Below are 19,447 nucleotides of genomic sequence, written 5' to 3'. Positions count from 1 at the left end.
GTCTGACACAGTCCCCATTTCATTTGGGGCTCCCAGTCTAAGTAGAAGGGAGAACATTGAATCCCTATTTTACATGTGAGAAAACTGAGGAACAGAAGTTAATTGACTTGCCTAAGGTCACACAGCAGAAAAATGGAAGAGGTGGGATTAGAACCCAGGTCCTCTGACTCCCAGGCCTGTGCTTCTCATTCATTCATCAATTCTATTTACTGAGCATTTACCGTGTGCCCAGCACTGTATTAAGCACTTGGGAGAGTACAGTACGAAAATAGACATATTCCCTGTCCACAACGAGCTTACAGTGTAGAAGGGGGAAGGCAGACATCAACATAAACAAATTACAAATATTGTACATAAGTGCTGTGGGGCTGGGAGGGGGAAGAACAAAGGGAGGAAGTCAGGATGACACACAAGGGGTGGGAGAAGAGGAAAGGGGGTGCTTAGGGAAGGCCTCCTGGAGTAGATGGGCCTTCAATAAGTCTTTGAAGTCAGGGAGAGTCATTGTCTGTCGGATTTAAGGAGGGAGAGCATTTTAAGCTAGAGGCAAGACATGTGAGGGGTTGGTGGTGAGATTGGCAAAATGGAAGCACAGTGAGAAGATTAGCATTAGGAGGAGTGAAGCGTATGGTCTCTGGCATAGTAGAAGAGTAGTGAGGTGAGGTGGGAGGGGGGCAAGTTGATGGAGTACATTAAAGCCAATGTTGAGGAGTTTCTGTTTGATGCAGAAGTAGCTGAGCAACCAGTGGAATTTTTTGAGGAGTGGGGTGACATGTCCTGAACATTTTTGAAGAAAAACTATCTGGGCAGAGAGTGAAGTATAGTGTGGAGTGGGGAAGTCAGCAAGGAGGCTGATGGAGGAATCCAGGTGGGATAGGATGGGTATTAACGTGGTAGCATTTTGGATGGAGAGGAAACGGCAGATTTTAGTGATGTCGTGCAGGGGGACCAACAGGATTTAGTAACAGATTGAATATGTGGGTTGAATGAAAGAGAATCAAGTATAATGCCAAGGTTACGGGCTTTTGTGACAGGAAGCATGGACGTTTTGTCTAGAATGATGGGAAAGTCGGGGGAAGGACCGGGTTTGAGTGGGAAGATAAATTTGGTTTTAGACATGTTAAGTTTGAGGTGACACTGGGACATCCAAGTAATAATACTAGTAATTATGGTATTTAAGCGCTTACTATGTACCAAGCACTGTTCTAAGCACTGGGATGGAGATGTCTTGAAGGCAAGAGGAAGGGTGAGACTGTAGAGAGGAAGAGAGATCAAGGCTGGAGATGTAGAATTGGGTATCATCTGCACAGAGGTGGTAGTTGAAGCTATGGGAGTCAGTGAATTCTCCCAGGAAGTGGATGTAGATGAAGAATAGAAGGGGACCCAGAACTGAACCTTGAGAGACCCTTGAGAGTTAGGGGGTGGGAGGCAGAGGAAGAATGTACAAATAAGACTGAGAATGAACAGCCAGAGAGATGAGGAGAACCAGGAGAGGACTGAGTCAGTGAAACCAAGGTTGGATTACATTCCTCTGCTCTTTCCACTAAGCAGAGGGTCCTGTCCTGGTTGCCATGAGCTAGAAAGAACCCTCTGCACCGTGCCCCAGCCCTAGTAGCTTTTGGCTCTCTGGTACCCCTGGAGGGAGCTTTTGCGAGCAAGGAGACCCTGGGTGTCAGGGTCCAGATCACTGCCTTCTCCCATCTTGAGACCCCACCCTCCAGTCTTCCCATCAAGTGGACCCTCTGAACTGTTTCCTTCAATGAAGTCTTGTGTGAGGGAATAAAACAGTGGTATTTGAGTGTTTACTATGTGCAGAGCACGGTACTCAGAGCTTGTGAATACACTTAATAGAGTTGGTAGACATTCCCTGCCCATAAAGAGCTTAAAGTATAGAGGGGGAGACAGACATTAATGTAAATACATTACAGATATGTATATAAGTGTTGTTCCTCTCAGGGTCGCACCTGGAGAGTGTCCAGTACTCAACCAGACTCGACTATGGGAGGGAGAGTCAAGCAGAGGCATACCCATTTCATTCCTAGCTTGGGCAGAGGCTAGCGCGTAGAAGGCAATCTGCTACAAGTCAAAACTCCCCTATGCTGGGCAGTGGCGGCATGGGAGAGAGTCGAGGGTGGAGACTGAAGTTGACTGCATGGAAGGAGGCAGTGGTAAACCACTTCTGTATTTCTACCAGAAACACTGGATACACTGCCGGAATGATTACAGATGGAGGCAGGGTGTTCTGGGAGATATGTGTACTTGGTGTTGTTATGGGTTGGAGATAACTTGACAGCATAAGACAAGACAAATATCATGCGCCTGAGGGAGGGGTGAATAAAAGGTGCTAATCCAAGTGTCAGGGTGATGAGAAAGGGAATGGGAGAAGAGGAAATGAGGACTTAGTTGGGGAAGGCCTCTGGAGGAGATGCAGCGAGTTATCATCTGTCAGATATGAAGAGGGAGGGTGTTCCAGGCCAGAGGAAGAGCGTGGGTGAAGGGTCAGTGGTGAGATAGTGGGGATCAGGGTACAGTGAGTAGGTTGGCGTTAGAGGAGTGAAGCGAGTGAGTTGGGTTGTTGTAGGAAATCAAGGAGGTAAGGAAGAAGGGGTAAGGGGATCGAGTGCCGACGGTAAGGAGTTGGATGCAGAGATGGATGGGCAACCATTGGAGGTTTTTGAGGAGTGGGCTGATCAGTTTCGTAGGAAAATGAATCAGGCAGCAGAGTAAGGTATGAAGTGAAGTCGGGGAAGACAGGCGGTAGGCAGGTCAGCAAGAAGGCTGATGCAGTATTCAAGGTAGGATAGGATAAATGTTTGGATTAACATGGTAGCGGTTTGGTTGGAGAGGGAAGGTTGGACTTTAGCAATGTTAAGGTTGAACCCACAAGAGTTGGTGACAGATTGAATATGCGGGTTGAATGAGAGGAGTCGAGGATAATGCCAAGGTTTTGAGGGAAGGTGAGTCTCCTCTGTTCCTTCCCCATCCACCATCTCAAACAACAAACAGAGCAACACTTAGCCCCTTTAGCGTTTCTCTTCCAGAAGCCAGGACCCAAGTCCTCCTTGAGCTGCTGAAAAGTCTAGATTTCTCCACCACGTTGGTCCCAAATTTAGTACATATAGCTTCTGAGCTGGGATCCAGTGAGGAAGTGGCCAGGATGGGTCACAGGATCTCCTGCTGCTGGGAGGCTACACTTCACCCAGTAAGATGGGCGGAATCTCCTTCAGCAATTCTGCTGCTTCAAGGTTTTACGTGAAGGCCTGCCTCCATCTCCCACTTGCCCTGATACCAAGAAATATTCACCATAGCCAAACAAAAAGTTGGACCAGAAGAGAAAAGAAGCGATTCCCTCTGCTATCAACTCCCCACGGTCTTTATTTCCTGAATTCCAGAATTGTTTTCCCCTGAGGTCCCTCCAGAGGCTAAAACTGTGTGAGTTTGGTGGTGATGGTGATGGGGCCGTCTTCCGCAGCAGGAGCTGTTAGTCTTGTCATCCATTCCAGCAGCTGCTGCTGCCCCTCTCCTTTCTGGGTTCACTGGAGTTCTCCTGTCCTTGAGGAACCCTGAAAGGAGCAGCAGCGGCAGAAGTTGTCCTTGCCCTAAAGTCCACAGCCTCTACAATCCTTAAAGTCCCTCTGGGGGAACTTGCAGCATGATTCTAAACTGCTGGTCCAGGTGATACACACAACTGGTCCCCACACACCAGAACTTCACTCTTCCTCTCCCCAGTCCTCCGTCTTCCCTTAAGCCGAACCATCCCAGACCCACGGGGCATCCTGCCACGATGTCTTCTCGAGTCGGCTGCCTTTTTCCTTTTCCCTCACCCTGGGACTCCTCAAAAGTCTCAATAGTAGATGGGACTCCCACAGCTCCTTCAAGCTGTAACGCCTTTAGTATTTGTTAAATGTAGCCTGTCATCTTTTGTAATTTGCCCTTCCTGGGGACATTTGGGTCTTCTAGAACAATTGTTTTCAGTACTTGTTTTGGCTAGAATCCCACTGGGGAATATCTTTCAACAGTGCACATCTGCTTGGGTGCAGTGTGCTGCTGAAAGAAGATGTTGGCATGTGCTTGTGGTGTTGGCCAAGGCATATGGGCCATCCCACAAGTTTTCTTTAATATGAGGTTTTTCAGGAATATAACTCCTGCAGTACAAGAGAACTCAGGGTAGTGGTCCTCCCCTTTTAGAAATGGGGGCTGGGAATGAGTCAGTCATGAAGAAGGAAGTAGGAATAGGGCAGGATTAGTAATACCTAAATAAGTGTGATAAAAATTGAGCTCTATGTAAGTGATAAGTGTGGTTGGTGGGCTTACCTCAGAAGGAGGCAATTGATTACTGCATTTTGTGTGAGGTGGGTTTTCAGGAGGAATTGGGTCTAAATTACATAATGTGAATTTGCCCCGGTGCTCAGTGTAATTCTTCATACACTGTAAGTGCTTAATATTTAGAATTAAAGATAACCATGATCAGGTAGTTGGGGAAACACTAATCAGAGCAGCAATCTCTATGTCCATACCTCATCTCTCTCCCTCTCTGCAGTCTCACATGTCCTCCTGCCTTCAAGATATTTCTACTTGGATGTCCCACTGTCACCTCAAACTTAACATGTCTAAAACAGAACTCCTTATCTTCCCACCCAAACCCAGTCCTTCCCCTGACTTCCCCATCACTGTGGTTGGCACCACCATCCTTCCTGTCTTACAAGCCTGTACCTTGGAGTTATCTTTGACTCGTCTCTCTCATTTAACCCACATATTCAATCCATTACTAAATTCTGTTGGTTCAACCCTCCCAACATCGCTAAAATATGTCCTTTCCTCTCCATCCATACTGCCACCACATTAATCCAAGCTCTTATCCTATTCTGCCTTGATTATTGTATCGGCCTCCTTTCTGACCTCCCTGCCTCCTGTCTCTCCCCACTCCAGTCCATACTTCACTCTGCTGCCTGGTTCATTTTTCTACAAAACAAAATTTTCAGTCCATGTTTCTCCACTCCTCAGGACCCTCCAGTGGTTACCCATCTACCTCCTAATCAAACAGAAACTCCTTACCATGGGCTTTAAAGCCTTCAATCACTTTGCCCCCTCCTACCTCATCTCGCTGTTCTACTAGAGCCCATTCCTCACAATTTGCTGCTCTAATGCTGATCTCTTCACTGTATTTTGATCTATCCCGCAACCGATCTCTCACCCTGTCCTGCCTCTGATCTGGACTACTCTCCCTCTTCATATCCAACAGACAATTACCCTTCCCACCTTCAAAGTCTTATTTAAGGCACATTTCCTCCAAGAGGCCTTCCCTGACTAAGCCCTCCTTTCCTCTTCTCCCATTCCCTTCTGCATTGTCATGACTTGCTGTATTTATTCATCCCCTTTCCCGACCCTTCAACACTTATGTACATAGTTGTAAGTTTACTTATATTAATGTCTGTCTCCCTCTTTAGACTATATGCTCGTTGTGGGTAGGGAATATGTCTATTATGTTGTTATATGGTACTCTCCCAAGTGCTTAGTACAGTGCTATGCACCCAATAAGAGCTCAATAAATATGACTGACTGACTGACTAATAGGAAAACGAGGATAAGTAAGGGGGAGAGAGCTGACTGAGTGTAGAAACAAGATTTAGTGCCTGATTGCCTGTGTGGGTTGAAGGAGCGAGAGGAGTCGAGGACTGTGCCTCCTTCATCTCTCCCTCTTTGAACTCCTTGACAATTCTCTAGTATGGATGCTGATCTTCCAGGTGGAGTGGTCCAGAAAGCACTATTGACAATGGTGCCAGGGTTGACCTGATTCCAGTCATGCAGGACAATCTAATGAGAAGTTTGTCCTGTCTTCCCAGAGCTCTACTATGACCGCGGGAACCACCACGAATTTGTGTCTCTAGTGAAGGACTTGGCTCGCCCTGGAGAGTTCACCCAGTCCCAGACCTTTGACTTTGAGTTCACCCACGTGGAGAAACCCTACGAATCATACACGGGGCAGAATGTGAAGCTGCGGTAAGTGACCCTTTCCTCTCCCGGCCAGAGTTCTCAGGGACTCAGCCGACCTGGGCCCAGGAGGGGGTATAGCAGGACCCCGACAGGATCCTCAGGTGACCATCTGTCTCCGGTGTTTCTGGGTTGCTGGTATAGCCCATGAAGGAAGTGAAAGGAAGGGAAGAATTTGGGTTATTTCAGCCAACCATGGAGCCCAGTTGCAGGATGCGGATGGGATCGGGTGGGTGGTGTGTCTCTGGGAACAGAAAACAGAAAGTAGTCTCTCAGTGGAAAGAAACATCAGGGCTCCCTGAACCCACCTGGTGGAGTAGGTGAGATAGGCCCCACAAGACTGCTTTGGAAGTGTCACAGCAAGCAGGCTCCCTGAGCTGTTGAGGCTGGGCCTTGGGACTCTCCAGGGGGAGGGCATGGTGGGGGAGGGTCTCTCCGTTTCCATCTCCCAATCATTCATTCATTCAATCGTATTTATTGTGCGCTTACTATGTACAGAGCACTGTACTAAGCACTTGGAATGTACAATCCACTTGGAATGTACAATCCGCTAACAGAGACAATCCCTGCCCAACAACGGGCTCACAATCTAAATGGGGGAGCCAGACAACAAAACAAGTAGTCTGGCATCAATATCATCAATAGAATCATAGATATATACACATCATTAACAAAATAAATAGAGTAATAAATAATATATACAAATATGCACAAGTGCTGTGGTGAGGGGAAGGGGGGAGAGCAGAGGGAGTAGGGGAATAGAGAGGGGAAGAGGAGCAGAGGGAAAGGGAGGGCTCAGTCTGGGAAGGCCTCCTGGAGGAGGTGAGCTCTTATCTCCTGTAGCCCCAGGGAGCCCTGACTGAACCAACCTTGGTCCCTGGGAGTCCCAAAGGGTTTTGAGAGTCCTTTGGTGGTGGAGTAAGGAAGAGGTGACCTGAGCATCTTCCTGGGAATAGCTTTTAAGGGAGCGGAAGTAGTAAGCCCCGGGCCCCAATCTTATACATTATCCTTGCTCTGCACCCTGGCCAAAGTGACCCCGTGGGCCCATGTCGAACAACAGCATAAACCCCCAAGGAGACCGTGAATCTGGCCTGTGCACAGTAAGCACTCAATAAATACAATTGAATGAATGACCTGACTCCCTAGGGTCCCAGGGCTGACTGTTAGAAACTCGAAGAAACCGGTCCCGGACCAGAGGACCAGCAAGACCCAAGACTGAGGGACCTGTCGGCACAGAAGTCAGTCCAGTTCGACTTGGGATGAGTTCAAACTCCCCTTTTGCCCCCAAATGGGGCAGAGAGGGAGCTGGGGTGTTGCCGGGCTGCTAGCAGTACAAACCCCAGCAACTTCTGGGATGCTGTGATGACTGTCCCGCTATTGGATTGAGCTGGGTTCACTTTGAGGCTAGTTCTGTGGTAGATGGCTTCAGCTCAAGGAGCGGGGTGGGCTCAGTGTGGCTTGGATTACTCATGATGGAGACACCACCCCTCCCCCTGCCTCACTAGTTCCCCTCGTTGCAGTGTGCTCTGGGTGTGGGCTAAGCCCTCTGGGGTCCCCAGTCCACCATAGCTGCCGCTTTTAGCCTCTTTAATGATCTTTCATTTTAAGCACTTAGTACAGTCTTCTGCACATAGTAAGTGTTCACTAAATACGATTGAATGAATCTTTCCTGGCTCCTCCATCACTATGTCACAGCAGAGTGCCCCAAGACCCAGAATCCTCCCTGCAATCTCAGCCCAGGCAGGAGTAATGCTGTTTCATAGATTTGGAAATGGGGAAGGCATAAGGAATGAGGACTTGTGCTTGATCTCCTAGGTAGTTTGGAGGGCAGAGTCTGACCAAGTGTCTCAGTTATGGGATTTCTTGTCCTCCCACCAGATGGAGAGAGAAGGGGTTGGGGGAGTGGAATCCATTAGTGATTAGATAAGAATTTGCCACTATGGGACCCAAGTAAGAGAAACAGCTGTGCCTTTAGCTGTGGAGCTTGCTTTTGGGCCTGGTAATTAGGTCCCCTCAATCCAGGCCTCTCCAGTTTCCATCATTCAGACAGAATTCACGGCTGTTGAGCAGTGACTGAACTGCTCTTGCTTTTAGGTTTGTCAGGGGTAGCCTCAGTCCTGGGAGACTTGCTGGTGACATCCTATTTTAAAACTCCTCCTGGCCTCATTTGCTCCTCCCTCCTCTGCCTCCAGCTAGGTCAACCCTGGGGCTGTGAGGGTAGGGGCATGTGGAAGGGCCTGGAAGGGGCTGGTCTAACTCCCAGTGGGGTCTCCTCTAGGTATTTCCTCCGAGCCACCATTAGCCGACGTCTCAATGATGTCGTCAAAGAGATGGACATCGTGGTGCATACTCTCAGCACGTACCCGGAGCTCAACTCCTCAATCAAGATGGAGGTGGGCATCGAGGACTGTCTGCACATCGAGTTTGAGTACAACAAATCCAAGTATGTGAGCTGGAGCAGGGGGGCATTGGGAAACAGAAGTCTGCGTAGCTGGCAATCTGAGCCTGAACCGAACTTGACGTGCCCAATTTGTGTTCAGTATGGCTCCCCTGGTCCTTGGCCTATGACTTCGGACCCCATTCAGTGGGCAGGGAGTCGGAAGGGATGCTAGTCCTTGTTTTCTCAGGTCCTAGCCTGCTGGGTCTTCCCGCCCCAGGATGGGAGCGGGTCCAAGGAGACCTCCCTGGGTCTGAGCTTGGTCAGTCTCCATTATATTTGTTGGCCTGGGTCCAGGCAGACCTCTGTTGTATTTCTGTGCCTCTCCCTCCCTCATCCACTTCCGCTCAGGTACTAGTGGGGATGTAGCCAGGGGTCTGGCAGCCAGTGTGAACATTGGAGCATTTTGATGAGGAGCAGTCTTGTGACCAATTCTTGATGAGAGAAGACAGGAACTGTGGATGGAGAGGCCTAAAGGACCTGTGGAAAGAAGGCGACCTCCAAATCTGGGTGGTGTTAGTCTAAATAGTGAAGAGAAAGGGTGGGAGGAAAAGATACAAAATAATCGTTTTGGTTCTCCCAGTACAAGGTTGCATTCATCTAAAACATTCTCTCAGAAAGCTGCCTCTGATGTGGGTCTCTGCACCAGCAGAGAACAGACTCTTCTCAATGAATTTGATCATCTCAGAAAATCCAAAACCTCTTTGAGATTAAACAGAGAGGAATAAAAGGAGCCACCTTTCTGACAATCAGAAATCAACACTGGATTCAAGATTCAAACAGAATCTTCCAACCTGATGTGTTCAAAAGCTGTTTGGAAATGAGATCCAAACACCTGTTGGCCAGAACTCAGGGGCCTTTGGGCAGAGTTCAAGTATTTTTCTAGATGAGAAGTCAGTTGTCCCTCATTCCTATTTATCTGCCCCTTCTGCTAAGGCCAGAGGAGTTAGCCTGCATCGATCTGATGCTGCGTCTTCGGAGAATGCATTTGGCAATAGCTTGGGGTCACAGAGTTTCACTGGAAGGTGGAGCTGATATAAAGGACTGTAGAGTATTCAGCCTCCTCTGATCCCTTGTGCTTCGCTCTTTCTTTCGTGCCCCTTCTCCCTACCTCCCCACCCCCTTCCTCCTCCCTCTCTCTCACTATAACTCAGGTACCACTTAAAAGATGTGATCGTAGGCAAGATCTACTTCCTGCTGGTCAGGATCAAAATCAAGCACATGGAGATTGATATCATCAAGAGAGAGACTACAGGGACAGGCCCCAACGTATACCACGAAAATGACACCATAGCCAAGTATGAAATCATGGATGGGGCACCTGTGAGAGGTGAGTTTCCCCGGGGGCTGCCTGGGTATTTTGAGCAAAGGCCTGCGGGAAACCTCGGCTCCCCCTTTTCTCTTGACCACTGGGAACTGGCCATTGGGTTGTGTCTCAATTTAAGGTCCCGTTGCCCTTGGGATGGCAGTTGGGTTGGGATTTCTACCAAGAACTCAAAATCCAATCAGCTCACGCTGCTTCACTGGCCATTCATCCAGTTGGGAGATCATATTGGTTCTTGGCTTTTTTTCTCTATTTTTTGGCTATTCTGAAGGTTGGACGGGCAGGGAGTCACAGCGGTTCATTTTACTGATTAAAGGTCTTTTAGGGGGAACAGTGTGGCTAAAATTTCAATGTGAATTGAGTGTTGACTAATGTCAAAGATTAATCAACTCCAAAGAGTTCCAAATGCCAGTTGGTTGATTGTGTGGTTAGGGAGGAGTCAGTTTCCCTGTTTCACAGATCGGCAAACTGAGGCCCAGAAAAGGGACTTGGCTTGCCTAGGACTATACCTGGAACCAGTAGGAGAAGTGAGGCCAAGCCACAGCTCTCTGGATTAGTAATTATATTAACTAATAATGGTATTTGTTAAGTGCTTACTATGTGCCAGGCACTGTTCTAAGCGCAGGGGTAGATATAGGTCTTAGCTCCCCAAAGTCACCCCTCCGCCTCTCCCCTCCCCCCCACCAACCCTCTCCCCTACTTTTCCATCCTTCCCTGCAGTATCCTCAGAGGAGATCTCCTCCCTCCTCGCAAGTGCCACACCCTCCACCTGCACCTCGGACCCCATTCGCTTTCACCTTATTAAAAACATCGCCCCTGCCCTCCTCCCTTCCTTAACTTCTATTTTTAACCACTCAATCTCCAATGGCTCCTTACCCTCTGCCTTCAAACATGCCCACGTCTCCCCCATCCTAAAAAAACCCGCTCTTGACCCCACTTCCCCCTCCAGTTATCTCCCTAACTCCCTACTACCCTTCCAAATCCTACCGTTCCAAAATCCTAGAACGAGTCGTCTACAATCGCTGCTTAGAATTCCTTAACTCCCATTCTCTCCTGGACCCCCTCCAATCTGGCTTCCGTCCCCTCCACTCTACCGAGACTGCTCTCTCTAAGGTCACCCATGACCTCCTTCTTGCCAAATCCAATGGCTCCTACTCCATTCTAATCCTCCTTGACCTCTCTGCTGCCTTTGACACTGTCGACCATCCCCTCCTCCTCCATACCTTATCTCACCTCAGCTTCATGGACTCCGTCCTCTCCTGGTTCTCCTCTTACCTCTCTGGCCGGTCATTCTTGGTCTCCTTCGCAGGCGCCTCCTCCCCCTCCCATCCTTTAACTGTTGGAGTTCCTCAAGGGTCAGTTCTTGGCCCTCTTCTGTTCTCCATTTACACTCACTCCCTCGGTGAACTCATTCGCTCTCATGGCTTTGACTACCATCTCTACGCAGATGATACACAGATCTACATCTCTGCCCCGTCCTCTCCCCCTCCCTTCAGGCTCGCATCTCCTCCTGCCTCCAGGATGTCTCTACCTGGATGTCGACCCGCCACCTAAAACTCAACATGAGCAAGACTGAGCTCTTCATCTTCCCTCCCAAGCCCGGTCCTCTCCCAGACTTCCCTTTCACCGTGGATGGCACGACCATCCTTCCTGTCTCTCAGGCCCGCAGTCTCGGTGTCATCCTTGACTCGTCTCTCTCGTTCACCCCACACATCCTATCCGTTACCAGGACCTGCCGGTTTCACCTTTACAATATCGCCAAGATCCACCCTTTCCTCTCCACCCAAACGGCTACCTTACTGCTACGGGCTGTCGTTATATCCCGGCTAGACTACTGTGTCAGCCTTCTCTCTGATCTCCCTTCCTCCTCTCTCTCCCCGCTCCGGTCTATTCTTCACTCCGCTGCCCGGCTCATCTTCCCACAGAAATGATCTGGGCATGTCACTCCCCTTCTTAAACACCTCCAGTGGTTGCCTATTGACCTCCACTCCAAACAAAAACTCCTCACTCTAGGCTTCAAGGCTCTACATCACTTTGCCCCTTCCTACATCTCCTCCCTTCTCTCTTTCTACTGCCCACCCCGCACGCTCCGCTCCTCTGCCGCCCATCTCCTCACCGTCCCTCGGTCTCGCCTCTTCCGCCGTCGACCCCTGGGCCACGTCCTCCTGCGGTCCTGGAATGCCCTCCCTCCTCACCTCCGCCAAACTAATTCTCTTCCCCTCTTCAAAACCCTACTTAAAACTCACCTCCTCCAAGAGGCCTTCCCAGACTGAGCTCCCCTCTTTTTCCCTCTGCTCCCTCTACCCCCCCTTCACCTCTCCGCAGCTAAACCCTCTTCTCCCCCCTTTCCCTCTCCTCCTCCCCCTCTCACGTCCCACCCCCTCAGTACTGTACTTGTCTGCTCAACTGTATATATTTTCATTACCCTATTTATTTTGTTAGTGAAATGTACATCGCCTTGATTCTATTTAGTTGCCATTGCTTTTACGAGATGTTCTTCCCCTTGACTCTATTTATTGCCATTGTTCTTGTCTGTCTGTCTCCCCCGATTAGACTGTAAGCCCGTCAAACGGCAGGGACTGTCTCTATCTGTTGCCGACTTGTTCATTCCAAGTGCTTAGTACAGTGCTCTACACATAGTAAGCGCTCAATAAATACTATTGAATGAATGAATGAATGAATGAATGAATGAAAGGTATTCAGGTTGGACACAGTCCCTGTCCCACACAGGGCTCGCAGTCTTAATCCCCATTTTACAGATGAGGGAACTGAGGCCCCGTGAAGTGACTTGCCCAAGACCCCGTGAAGTGACTTGCCCAATGCCCCACAGCAGAAGTGTCAGAGCCAGGATTAGAACCCATGGCCTTCTGATCCCCAGGCCCCTGCTCTATCCACTACACCATGCTGCTGTTTAGTACAGTGCTCTGCACACAGTAAGCACTCAATAAGTGTCGTGGATGGACAGACTTACAGTTGAGCAAGTAAACCACATCTGCTCGGAGAAGTTCTCCGGTGCTCTCCCAAGTGCTTAGACTGGGAGTTAATTGCTTTGCACACAGTAAGCGCTCAATAAATACCATGGACGGACTTGAGCATGTAAGCCTTGTCTGCTTGGAGAAGTTCCAACCCAAAGCCGGGATTGGGTGCCGGGGGTGAGGGGTGGGAAGGAGCCTCACACATCTGCTGGGTGCTCACGACGTTTCTGCTGGGAGCATCCCATCACGGGCTGCGGTGGACTCACCAGGTAGTCCCTGGGTGTCACGGCCGCTCCATTATGTTGGTTTCCTGCTCCGGCTCCCGGGCAACAGACCCCAGCTCAGGGCCTTCTCTCTATCCACTAGATCACTTCCTGTTTCAAGAAATAATCCTCCAAAAATCTTGTTGACTAGCACTTTACCAGACAATCCTTCAGTAGTCTTTACTGAGTGCTTACAATATGTAGAACATGGTACTAAGCCTTTGGGAGAGTACAAGTACAAACATTTGTTACGGATGTTTATCTCCACCTCTCTCCCCCTGCCCCCCACCCCACTTCCCCATCCCTTGCCCCTATTTTATTGAGAAAATTGAAATTGAGGTGTAATCTCTCCAGTGCCTCCCCTCTCCTGCCCCCTTTTCAACTCTCCCAACTTTCCCACCATTATCTTGAGAGATCTCCTGCTTTCTTTTAGAATCCATCCCCTCCACCTGTGCATCCAGCTCCATTCTTTCACACCTTATCAAAACACTTGCCCCCTTCCTTCTTCCCTCCCCAACTGCCACCTTCAACTTTTCACTCTCCAGTGTTTTCTTCCTCACTGCTTTCAAATACACCCAGGTCTCCTATATTCTAAAAACCCCCTCCCTTGACCCCACGGCTCCCTCCACTTATTACCCCATCTCCCTCCTACCATTCCTCTCCAAACTCCTTGAGTAAGTTGTCTTCACCTCCTGTCTCAAGTTCCTCTCCTCCAGTTCTCTCCTTGAACACCCCCCCAATCTGACTTCCATCACCTCCACTCCACAGAAGCCGCCCTCTCAAAGGTCACCAGTGATCTCTGTTGCCGACTTGTTCTGTTGCCAACTTGTCCATTCCAAGCGCTTAGTACAGTGTTCTGCACATAGTAAGCGCTCAATAAATACTATTGAATGAATGAATGAATCTCCTTATTGCCAAATCCAACGGCCTTAACTACATCCTAATCCTCCTTGACCTTTCAGCTGCCTGTGACACTACCACCCCCTTCTCCTGGAAACATTATCCAACCTCGTCTCTCTTGACACTGTCCTCTCCTGGTTCTCTTCTGTCTCTCTGGCTGCTCATTATCACCCTCTTTCATGGGCTCCTCCTCTGCCTCCCATCCCCTAACTGTGGGGGTCCCTCAAGATTCAGTTCTGGGTCCCCTTCTAGTCTCCATCTACACCACTCCCTTGAGGGAACTCATTTGCTCTCATGGCTTCAACTACCTCATCTATGCAGAAGATACCCAAGATACATCTCCAGCCCTTGAACTCTCTCCCTCTCCGCAGTCTCACATTTCCTCTTGCCTTCAAGACATCTCTACTTGTATGTCTTCCCCTCCCCTCAAACTTAACGTCTAAAACAACTTCTTCCCACCCAAACCCCGTTTTTCCCCTGACTTTCCCATCACCGTAGACAGCACCACCATCCTTCTTGTCTCACAAGCCCATAACCTTGAATTATCCTTGACTCTTGCTTTATTCAACCCATATATACAATCCAACTCTAAATCCTGTCTGTTCAACCTTCAAAACATCGTTAAAATCCACCTTTTCCTCTCCATCCAAACTGCTACCAAGTTAATCGAATCACTGTCCCAACTTGATTATCACTATCAGCCTCCTTGATAACTGCTTAGCCTCTTGTCTCTTCCCACTCCAGTCCATACTTCACTTTGCTGCCTGGATCATTTTTCTACAAAAACAGTCTGCCAAAGTTTCCCTTCTCCTAAAGAACCTCCAGTAGTTGCCAATCCACTTCCACATCAAACAGAAACTCCTCACCATTGGCTTTAAAACATTCAATCACCTTGCCCTCTCCTACTACAACCCAGCCCACAAACTTAGCTCTTCTAATTCCAACCTTCTCACTGTATCTCAATCTTGTCTGTCTCACCACCAACCTCTTGCCCACCTCCTGCTCCTGGCCTGGAATGCCCTCCCTCCTCACAGGATGGGCAGTTACTCCCCCCTACCCTCCCAAAGGCTTATTAAGGACACTGCCTCCAAGAGGCCTTCCTAAGCCCTCCTTTCCTCTTCTCCCACTCTCTTCAGCAAGCCCTGACTTGCTCCCTTAATTCATCCACTCTCCCAACCCCACAGCTCTTATGTACATATCTGTAATTTTTTCATTTATATTAATGCCTGTCTCCCCCTCTAGACTTTAAGCTTGTTTTGGGCAGGGAATGTGTCCATTCTATTATTATATTGTACTTTTCCAAGTGCTTAGTACAGTGTGCTGTGCACAGTAAAGGCTCAGTAAATATAAATGACTACAATACAATAGGACTACCTTAGAACTTATGTTCTAGAGGGGAAGACAGACAATATGAATAAAATATAACATATAATTTAAAGATATGTACCTGAGAGCTCTGTGGTCGAATGGGGCAAATATCAAATGTCCGAAGATGTCAGATGCAGAAGGGAGACCCAGCCGTGAAAAGAGAGGGAAGGCCCCTTGGAGGAGATGTGACCTAAGCAATATTACCAACTGGAAAGCTGTAGTAGCTGGAAGTTCGGATATCCCACATTCTTAAGCAGTTTTTGCCATTGACCCCTGCTTGGAGCCAGGTCACGATTACCACTGAGGTCCCTGAAGGCATCCAGCTCACCAGGTTTGAAGCAGTGTTTGCCACAACACACTTGCTTGCTTGACTTTATTCATTCATTCAATAGTATTTATTGAGCGATTACTATGTGCAGAGCACTGTACTAAGTGCTTGGAATGTACAAATCGGCAACAGATAGAGACAGTCCCTGTCCTTTGATGGACTTACAGTCTAATTGGGGGAGACGGGCAGACAAGAACAATGGCAATAAATAGAGTCAAGGGGAAGAACATCTCATAAAAACAATGGCCAATAAATAGAATCAGGGTGATGTACATCTCATTAAACAAAATAAACAAAATGAATAGGGTGATGAAGAAATATACAGTTGAGCGGACGAGTACATTGCCGAGGGGGTCAGACGGGAGAGGGGGAGGAGGAGAGGGAAAGGGGGGAGAAGAGGGTTTAGCTGCGGAGAGGTGAAGGGGGGGTAGAGGGAGCAGAGGGAAAAAGGGAGGAGCTCAGTCTGGGAAGGCCTCTTGGAGGAGGTGATCTTTAAGTAGGGATTTGAAGAGGGGAAGAGAATTAGATTGATGGAGGTGAGGAGGAAGGGCATTCCAGGACTGCAGGAGGACGTGGCCCAGGGGTCGATGACGGGATAGGCGAGACCGAGGGATGGTGAGGAGGTGGGTGGCAGAGGAGCGGAGCGTGCGGGGTGGGCGGTAGAAAGAGAGAAGGGAGGAGAGGTAGGAAGGGGCAAAGTGATGGAGAGCCTTGAAGCCTAGAGTGAGGAGTTTTTGTTTTGAGCGGAGGTTGATAGGCAACCATTGGAGGTGTTTAAGAAGGGGAGTGACATGCCCAGAATGTTTTTGCAGGAAGATGCGCCAGGCAGCGGAGTGAAAAATAGACTGGAGCGGGGAGAGAGAGGAGGAAGGGAGATCAGAGAGAAGGCTGACACGGTAGTCTAGCCGGGATATAACGAGAGCCCGTAGCAGTAAGGTAGCCGTTTGGGTGGAGAGGAAAGGGCAGATCTTGGCGATATTGTAAAGGTGAAACCGGCAGGTCTCGGTAACGGATCGGATGTGTGGGGTGAACGAGAGAGATGAGTCAAAGATGACACCGAGGTTGTGGGCCCGAGAGATGGGAAGGATGGTCGTAGCATCCACGGTGATAGGGAAGTCTGGGAGAGGACCGGGCTTGGGAGGGAAGATGAGGAGCTCAGTCTTGCTCATGTTGAGCTTTAGGTGGCGGGCAGACATCCAGGTGGAAACGTCCTGGAGGCAGGAGGAGATGCGAGCCTGAAGGGAGGGGGAGAGGACAGGGGCAGAAATGTAGATCTGCGTGTCATCTGCGTAGAGATGGTAGTCAAAGCCGTGAGAGTGAATGAGTTCACCAAGGGAGTGAGTGTAAATGGAGAACAGAAGAGGGCCAAGAACTGACTCCTGAGGATCTCCATCAGTTAAAGGACTTTACTGGGCAGAATGAGGAGAATTGTTCCCCTCTAGTCTGCAAGCTCTAGTGTGGGCAGGGATCATGCCTAACAACTCTGTTGCCTTGTACTCTCCCAAGAGGTTAGTACAGTAAGTACAGTTAGTACAGTCACTGCACCTCGTAAGGGCTCAATAAATACCATTAATTGATTTTACATCAACTGAATACCCAAGTGGCTTTTGCTCCAAGGACTGAAGGAGGCAATCACAAGGAGGGAGAGCCGATTGTGCCGTCTCAAACAACATGCCAGACCTGTGCCCTGCTGGGACCCCACTAGAGCCAACAGGGCAGGAAGGGAAGAGTGCTCTCCATTGAGCTAAAGCTGCATAAAACAGGCTCAAAAATCAAAGGTGGTTTCATCTGCAAGGAACTGTCTTTACTTGCACACCAAGTGGAAGGGCAAGTGTCCATAGTGCCTCGGTACCTTCAGCCACACTTGGGCTCAGGGATAGCCCCATCTTCAAAAATTTAGTACAGATGCTTGCCCCCTCACCCTTGCTCATTGATATACATACATGTGTGGGGTACAAAGTTTGAATTCTCCTGGCAAGAAAGCGGGCCCTGTGGGGTTACTTCACCTCTCTCCTGTAGCTTCCTTTCCCATTGATGTCTATTCACGGGTTCAGTTCTGTGGGTGATGTGGTGAGAAACACCAAATCAGTCAAGGATATTTATTAAACATTTACTGTGTGCATAGAGAGCACTGGATTAAGCATTTAGGAGAGTACAACTTGATGAAGTTGGTAGGCACATTCCCTGTCCTGAAGGAGCCTATAGTCTACAGGGGGAGAAAGGTGTTAAAATTAAATACAAATGGGGAAATAGTACAATACAAGGATATATACCTAAGTTCTGTGGGGCTGGTGTGACTATCAGAGTAGTTAAGGAATGCATAGGTAATGTAGAGGAGAAGGTGGGGAGGGGAAAGGAAGAGCTTAGAGAACGCTTCTTGGAGGAGATGTGATTTTTACAAGGGTTTTTCAGGTATCAAGTAATGTTCTTATCCTTTAAAGGTTTCAGCAAGAAATAATCTCCTAATCGGACGAGTAATAGTCCTCTGAATCAAGTCTGGTGGGCAGCCCAGATTTCTGGAGCTTCCAGGACCCTCCGGGAGCGGAATCAATCAATGGTATTTGAGTGCTTAACGAGCGTAGAGCACTGTACTAAGCACTTGGGAGAATACAGTATAGCAGAGTTGGTAGCCTGGAATGTTCCTCCATTCCTCCATAGAGGAGCAGCGTGGCGCAGTGGAAAGAGCACGGGCTTTGGAGTCAGGGCTCATGAGTTCAAATCCCAGCTCTGCCACTTGTCAGCTGTGTGACTGTGGGCAAGTCACTTAACTTCTCTGTGCCTCAGTTCCCTCATCTGTAAAATGGGGATTAAAACTGTGAGCCCCACGTGGGACAACCTGATTCCCCTGTGTTTACCCCAGCGCTTAGAACAGTGCTCTGCACATAGTAAGCGCTTAACAAATACCAACATTATTATTATTATTATTCCTCAGTGTGCCTGGCAGAGCCCTTGCTGATTTCCCCCTGATTCTTTGGTGGAACACATCTCTTCCATTCCCCAATCTGGCCTGGTAACAAAACTTTTACTCCCTATTTCTCCCCTATTCCCTCCATCCTTCCTGTTCTCCACTTGTTCCATGGCCTTAGACCTGGAGGTTTGGGGCCAGGCAGACCAAAGTAGGAGCTGGCCTTAGGAGAATGAAAGCCACAGATGGTGGGTCCTGGTTCTCTTTCCCCTACCCCTTTCAGAGAACAGCAGACTAAGGTGCTTCCCCTCCAGGTACTGGGAAGCCAGAGGAGGGCATCCCAATCAATCAATCAGCGGTGTTTGAGTGCCAAGCTCTTCATGAAGCCCTAGGAAGACCATAAGAAGCCAGACACCCATTCCTTACCTTCCAAGAGTTTAAAAATCCAAGGGGGTGAGAGAAGCAGGTTTTTAGAGTGCCTGCCAGACTTAGGTTGGCTTGTGGCTCCCCAGAACGCTCAGAGTGATCTGACCAAAGCTCCCCGAAGCCCCATCCAGCCCTGACCTCTAGCTTTCTGACCCCTTTGCAGGAGAATCCATCCCTATCCGGCTCTTCCTAGCGGGCTACGAGCTGACCCCCACCATGCGTGACATTAACAAGAAGTTCTCAGTGCGGTATTACCTCAACCTGGTGCTGATTGATGAGGAGGAGCGGCGCTACTTCAAACAGCAGGTGAGCCCGGGGTGGCGGAACAGGGAGGACATCGTGGGCTCCACCTGCCCTGGTGGTCTGGGCAGACTGTCGCTCAGAATTGAGCTGAGGCATTTTGGAGGCACACTCAATGTGCCCTTTCTCTTTTAAAGGGCAGAGGAAACTGAGGTATGGGGCCAGCATTATGCCCCGGGTCACAAACTGAGGCAGGATTAGAACTCGGAACCTCCGGCTCCCTCGCATTGTCG

At 49.1% G+C, this 19,447-nt stretch overlaps 1 protein-coding gene and 1 non-coding gene across 2 annotated transcripts in view; both read left to right on the top strand.

Annotated features, from left to right (window-relative positions):
- The window catches only part of VPS26B (VPS26, retromer complex component B), a 39,084-nt gene that overhangs the window by 15,758 nt on the left and 3,879 nt on the right, over positions 1–19,447 (top strand). Inside the window, exons 3-6 of the mRNA XM_029074919.2 lie at positions 5,841–5,997; positions 8,267–8,431; positions 9,580–9,755; positions 19,078–19,220. Coding sequence (XP_028930752.1) covers positions 5,841–5,997; positions 8,267–8,431; positions 9,580–9,755; positions 19,078–19,220 — 641 coding nt within the window. The remainder of the gene's footprint in view (positions 1–5,840; positions 5,998–8,266; positions 8,432–9,579; positions 9,756–19,077; positions 19,221–19,447) is intronic.
- LOC114815278 lies at positions 1,944–2,081 on the top strand. Its single transcript, XR_003763042.1, has one exon. It is a non-coding gene; the product is annotated as a small nucleolar RNA SNORA7 (small nucleolar RNA).

This window comes from Ornithorhynchus anatinus, chromosome 11, assembly GCF_004115215.2.
Source record: "Ornithorhynchus anatinus isolate Pmale09 chromosome 11, mOrnAna1.pri.v4, whole genome shotgun sequence".
NCBI lineage: Eukaryota > Metazoa > Chordata > Mammalia > Monotremata > Ornithorhynchidae > Ornithorhynchus > Ornithorhynchus anatinus.
The sequence above is the reverse complement of the archived record's forward strand: the minus strand, read 5'-3'. Positions and strand labels throughout refer to the sequence as shown.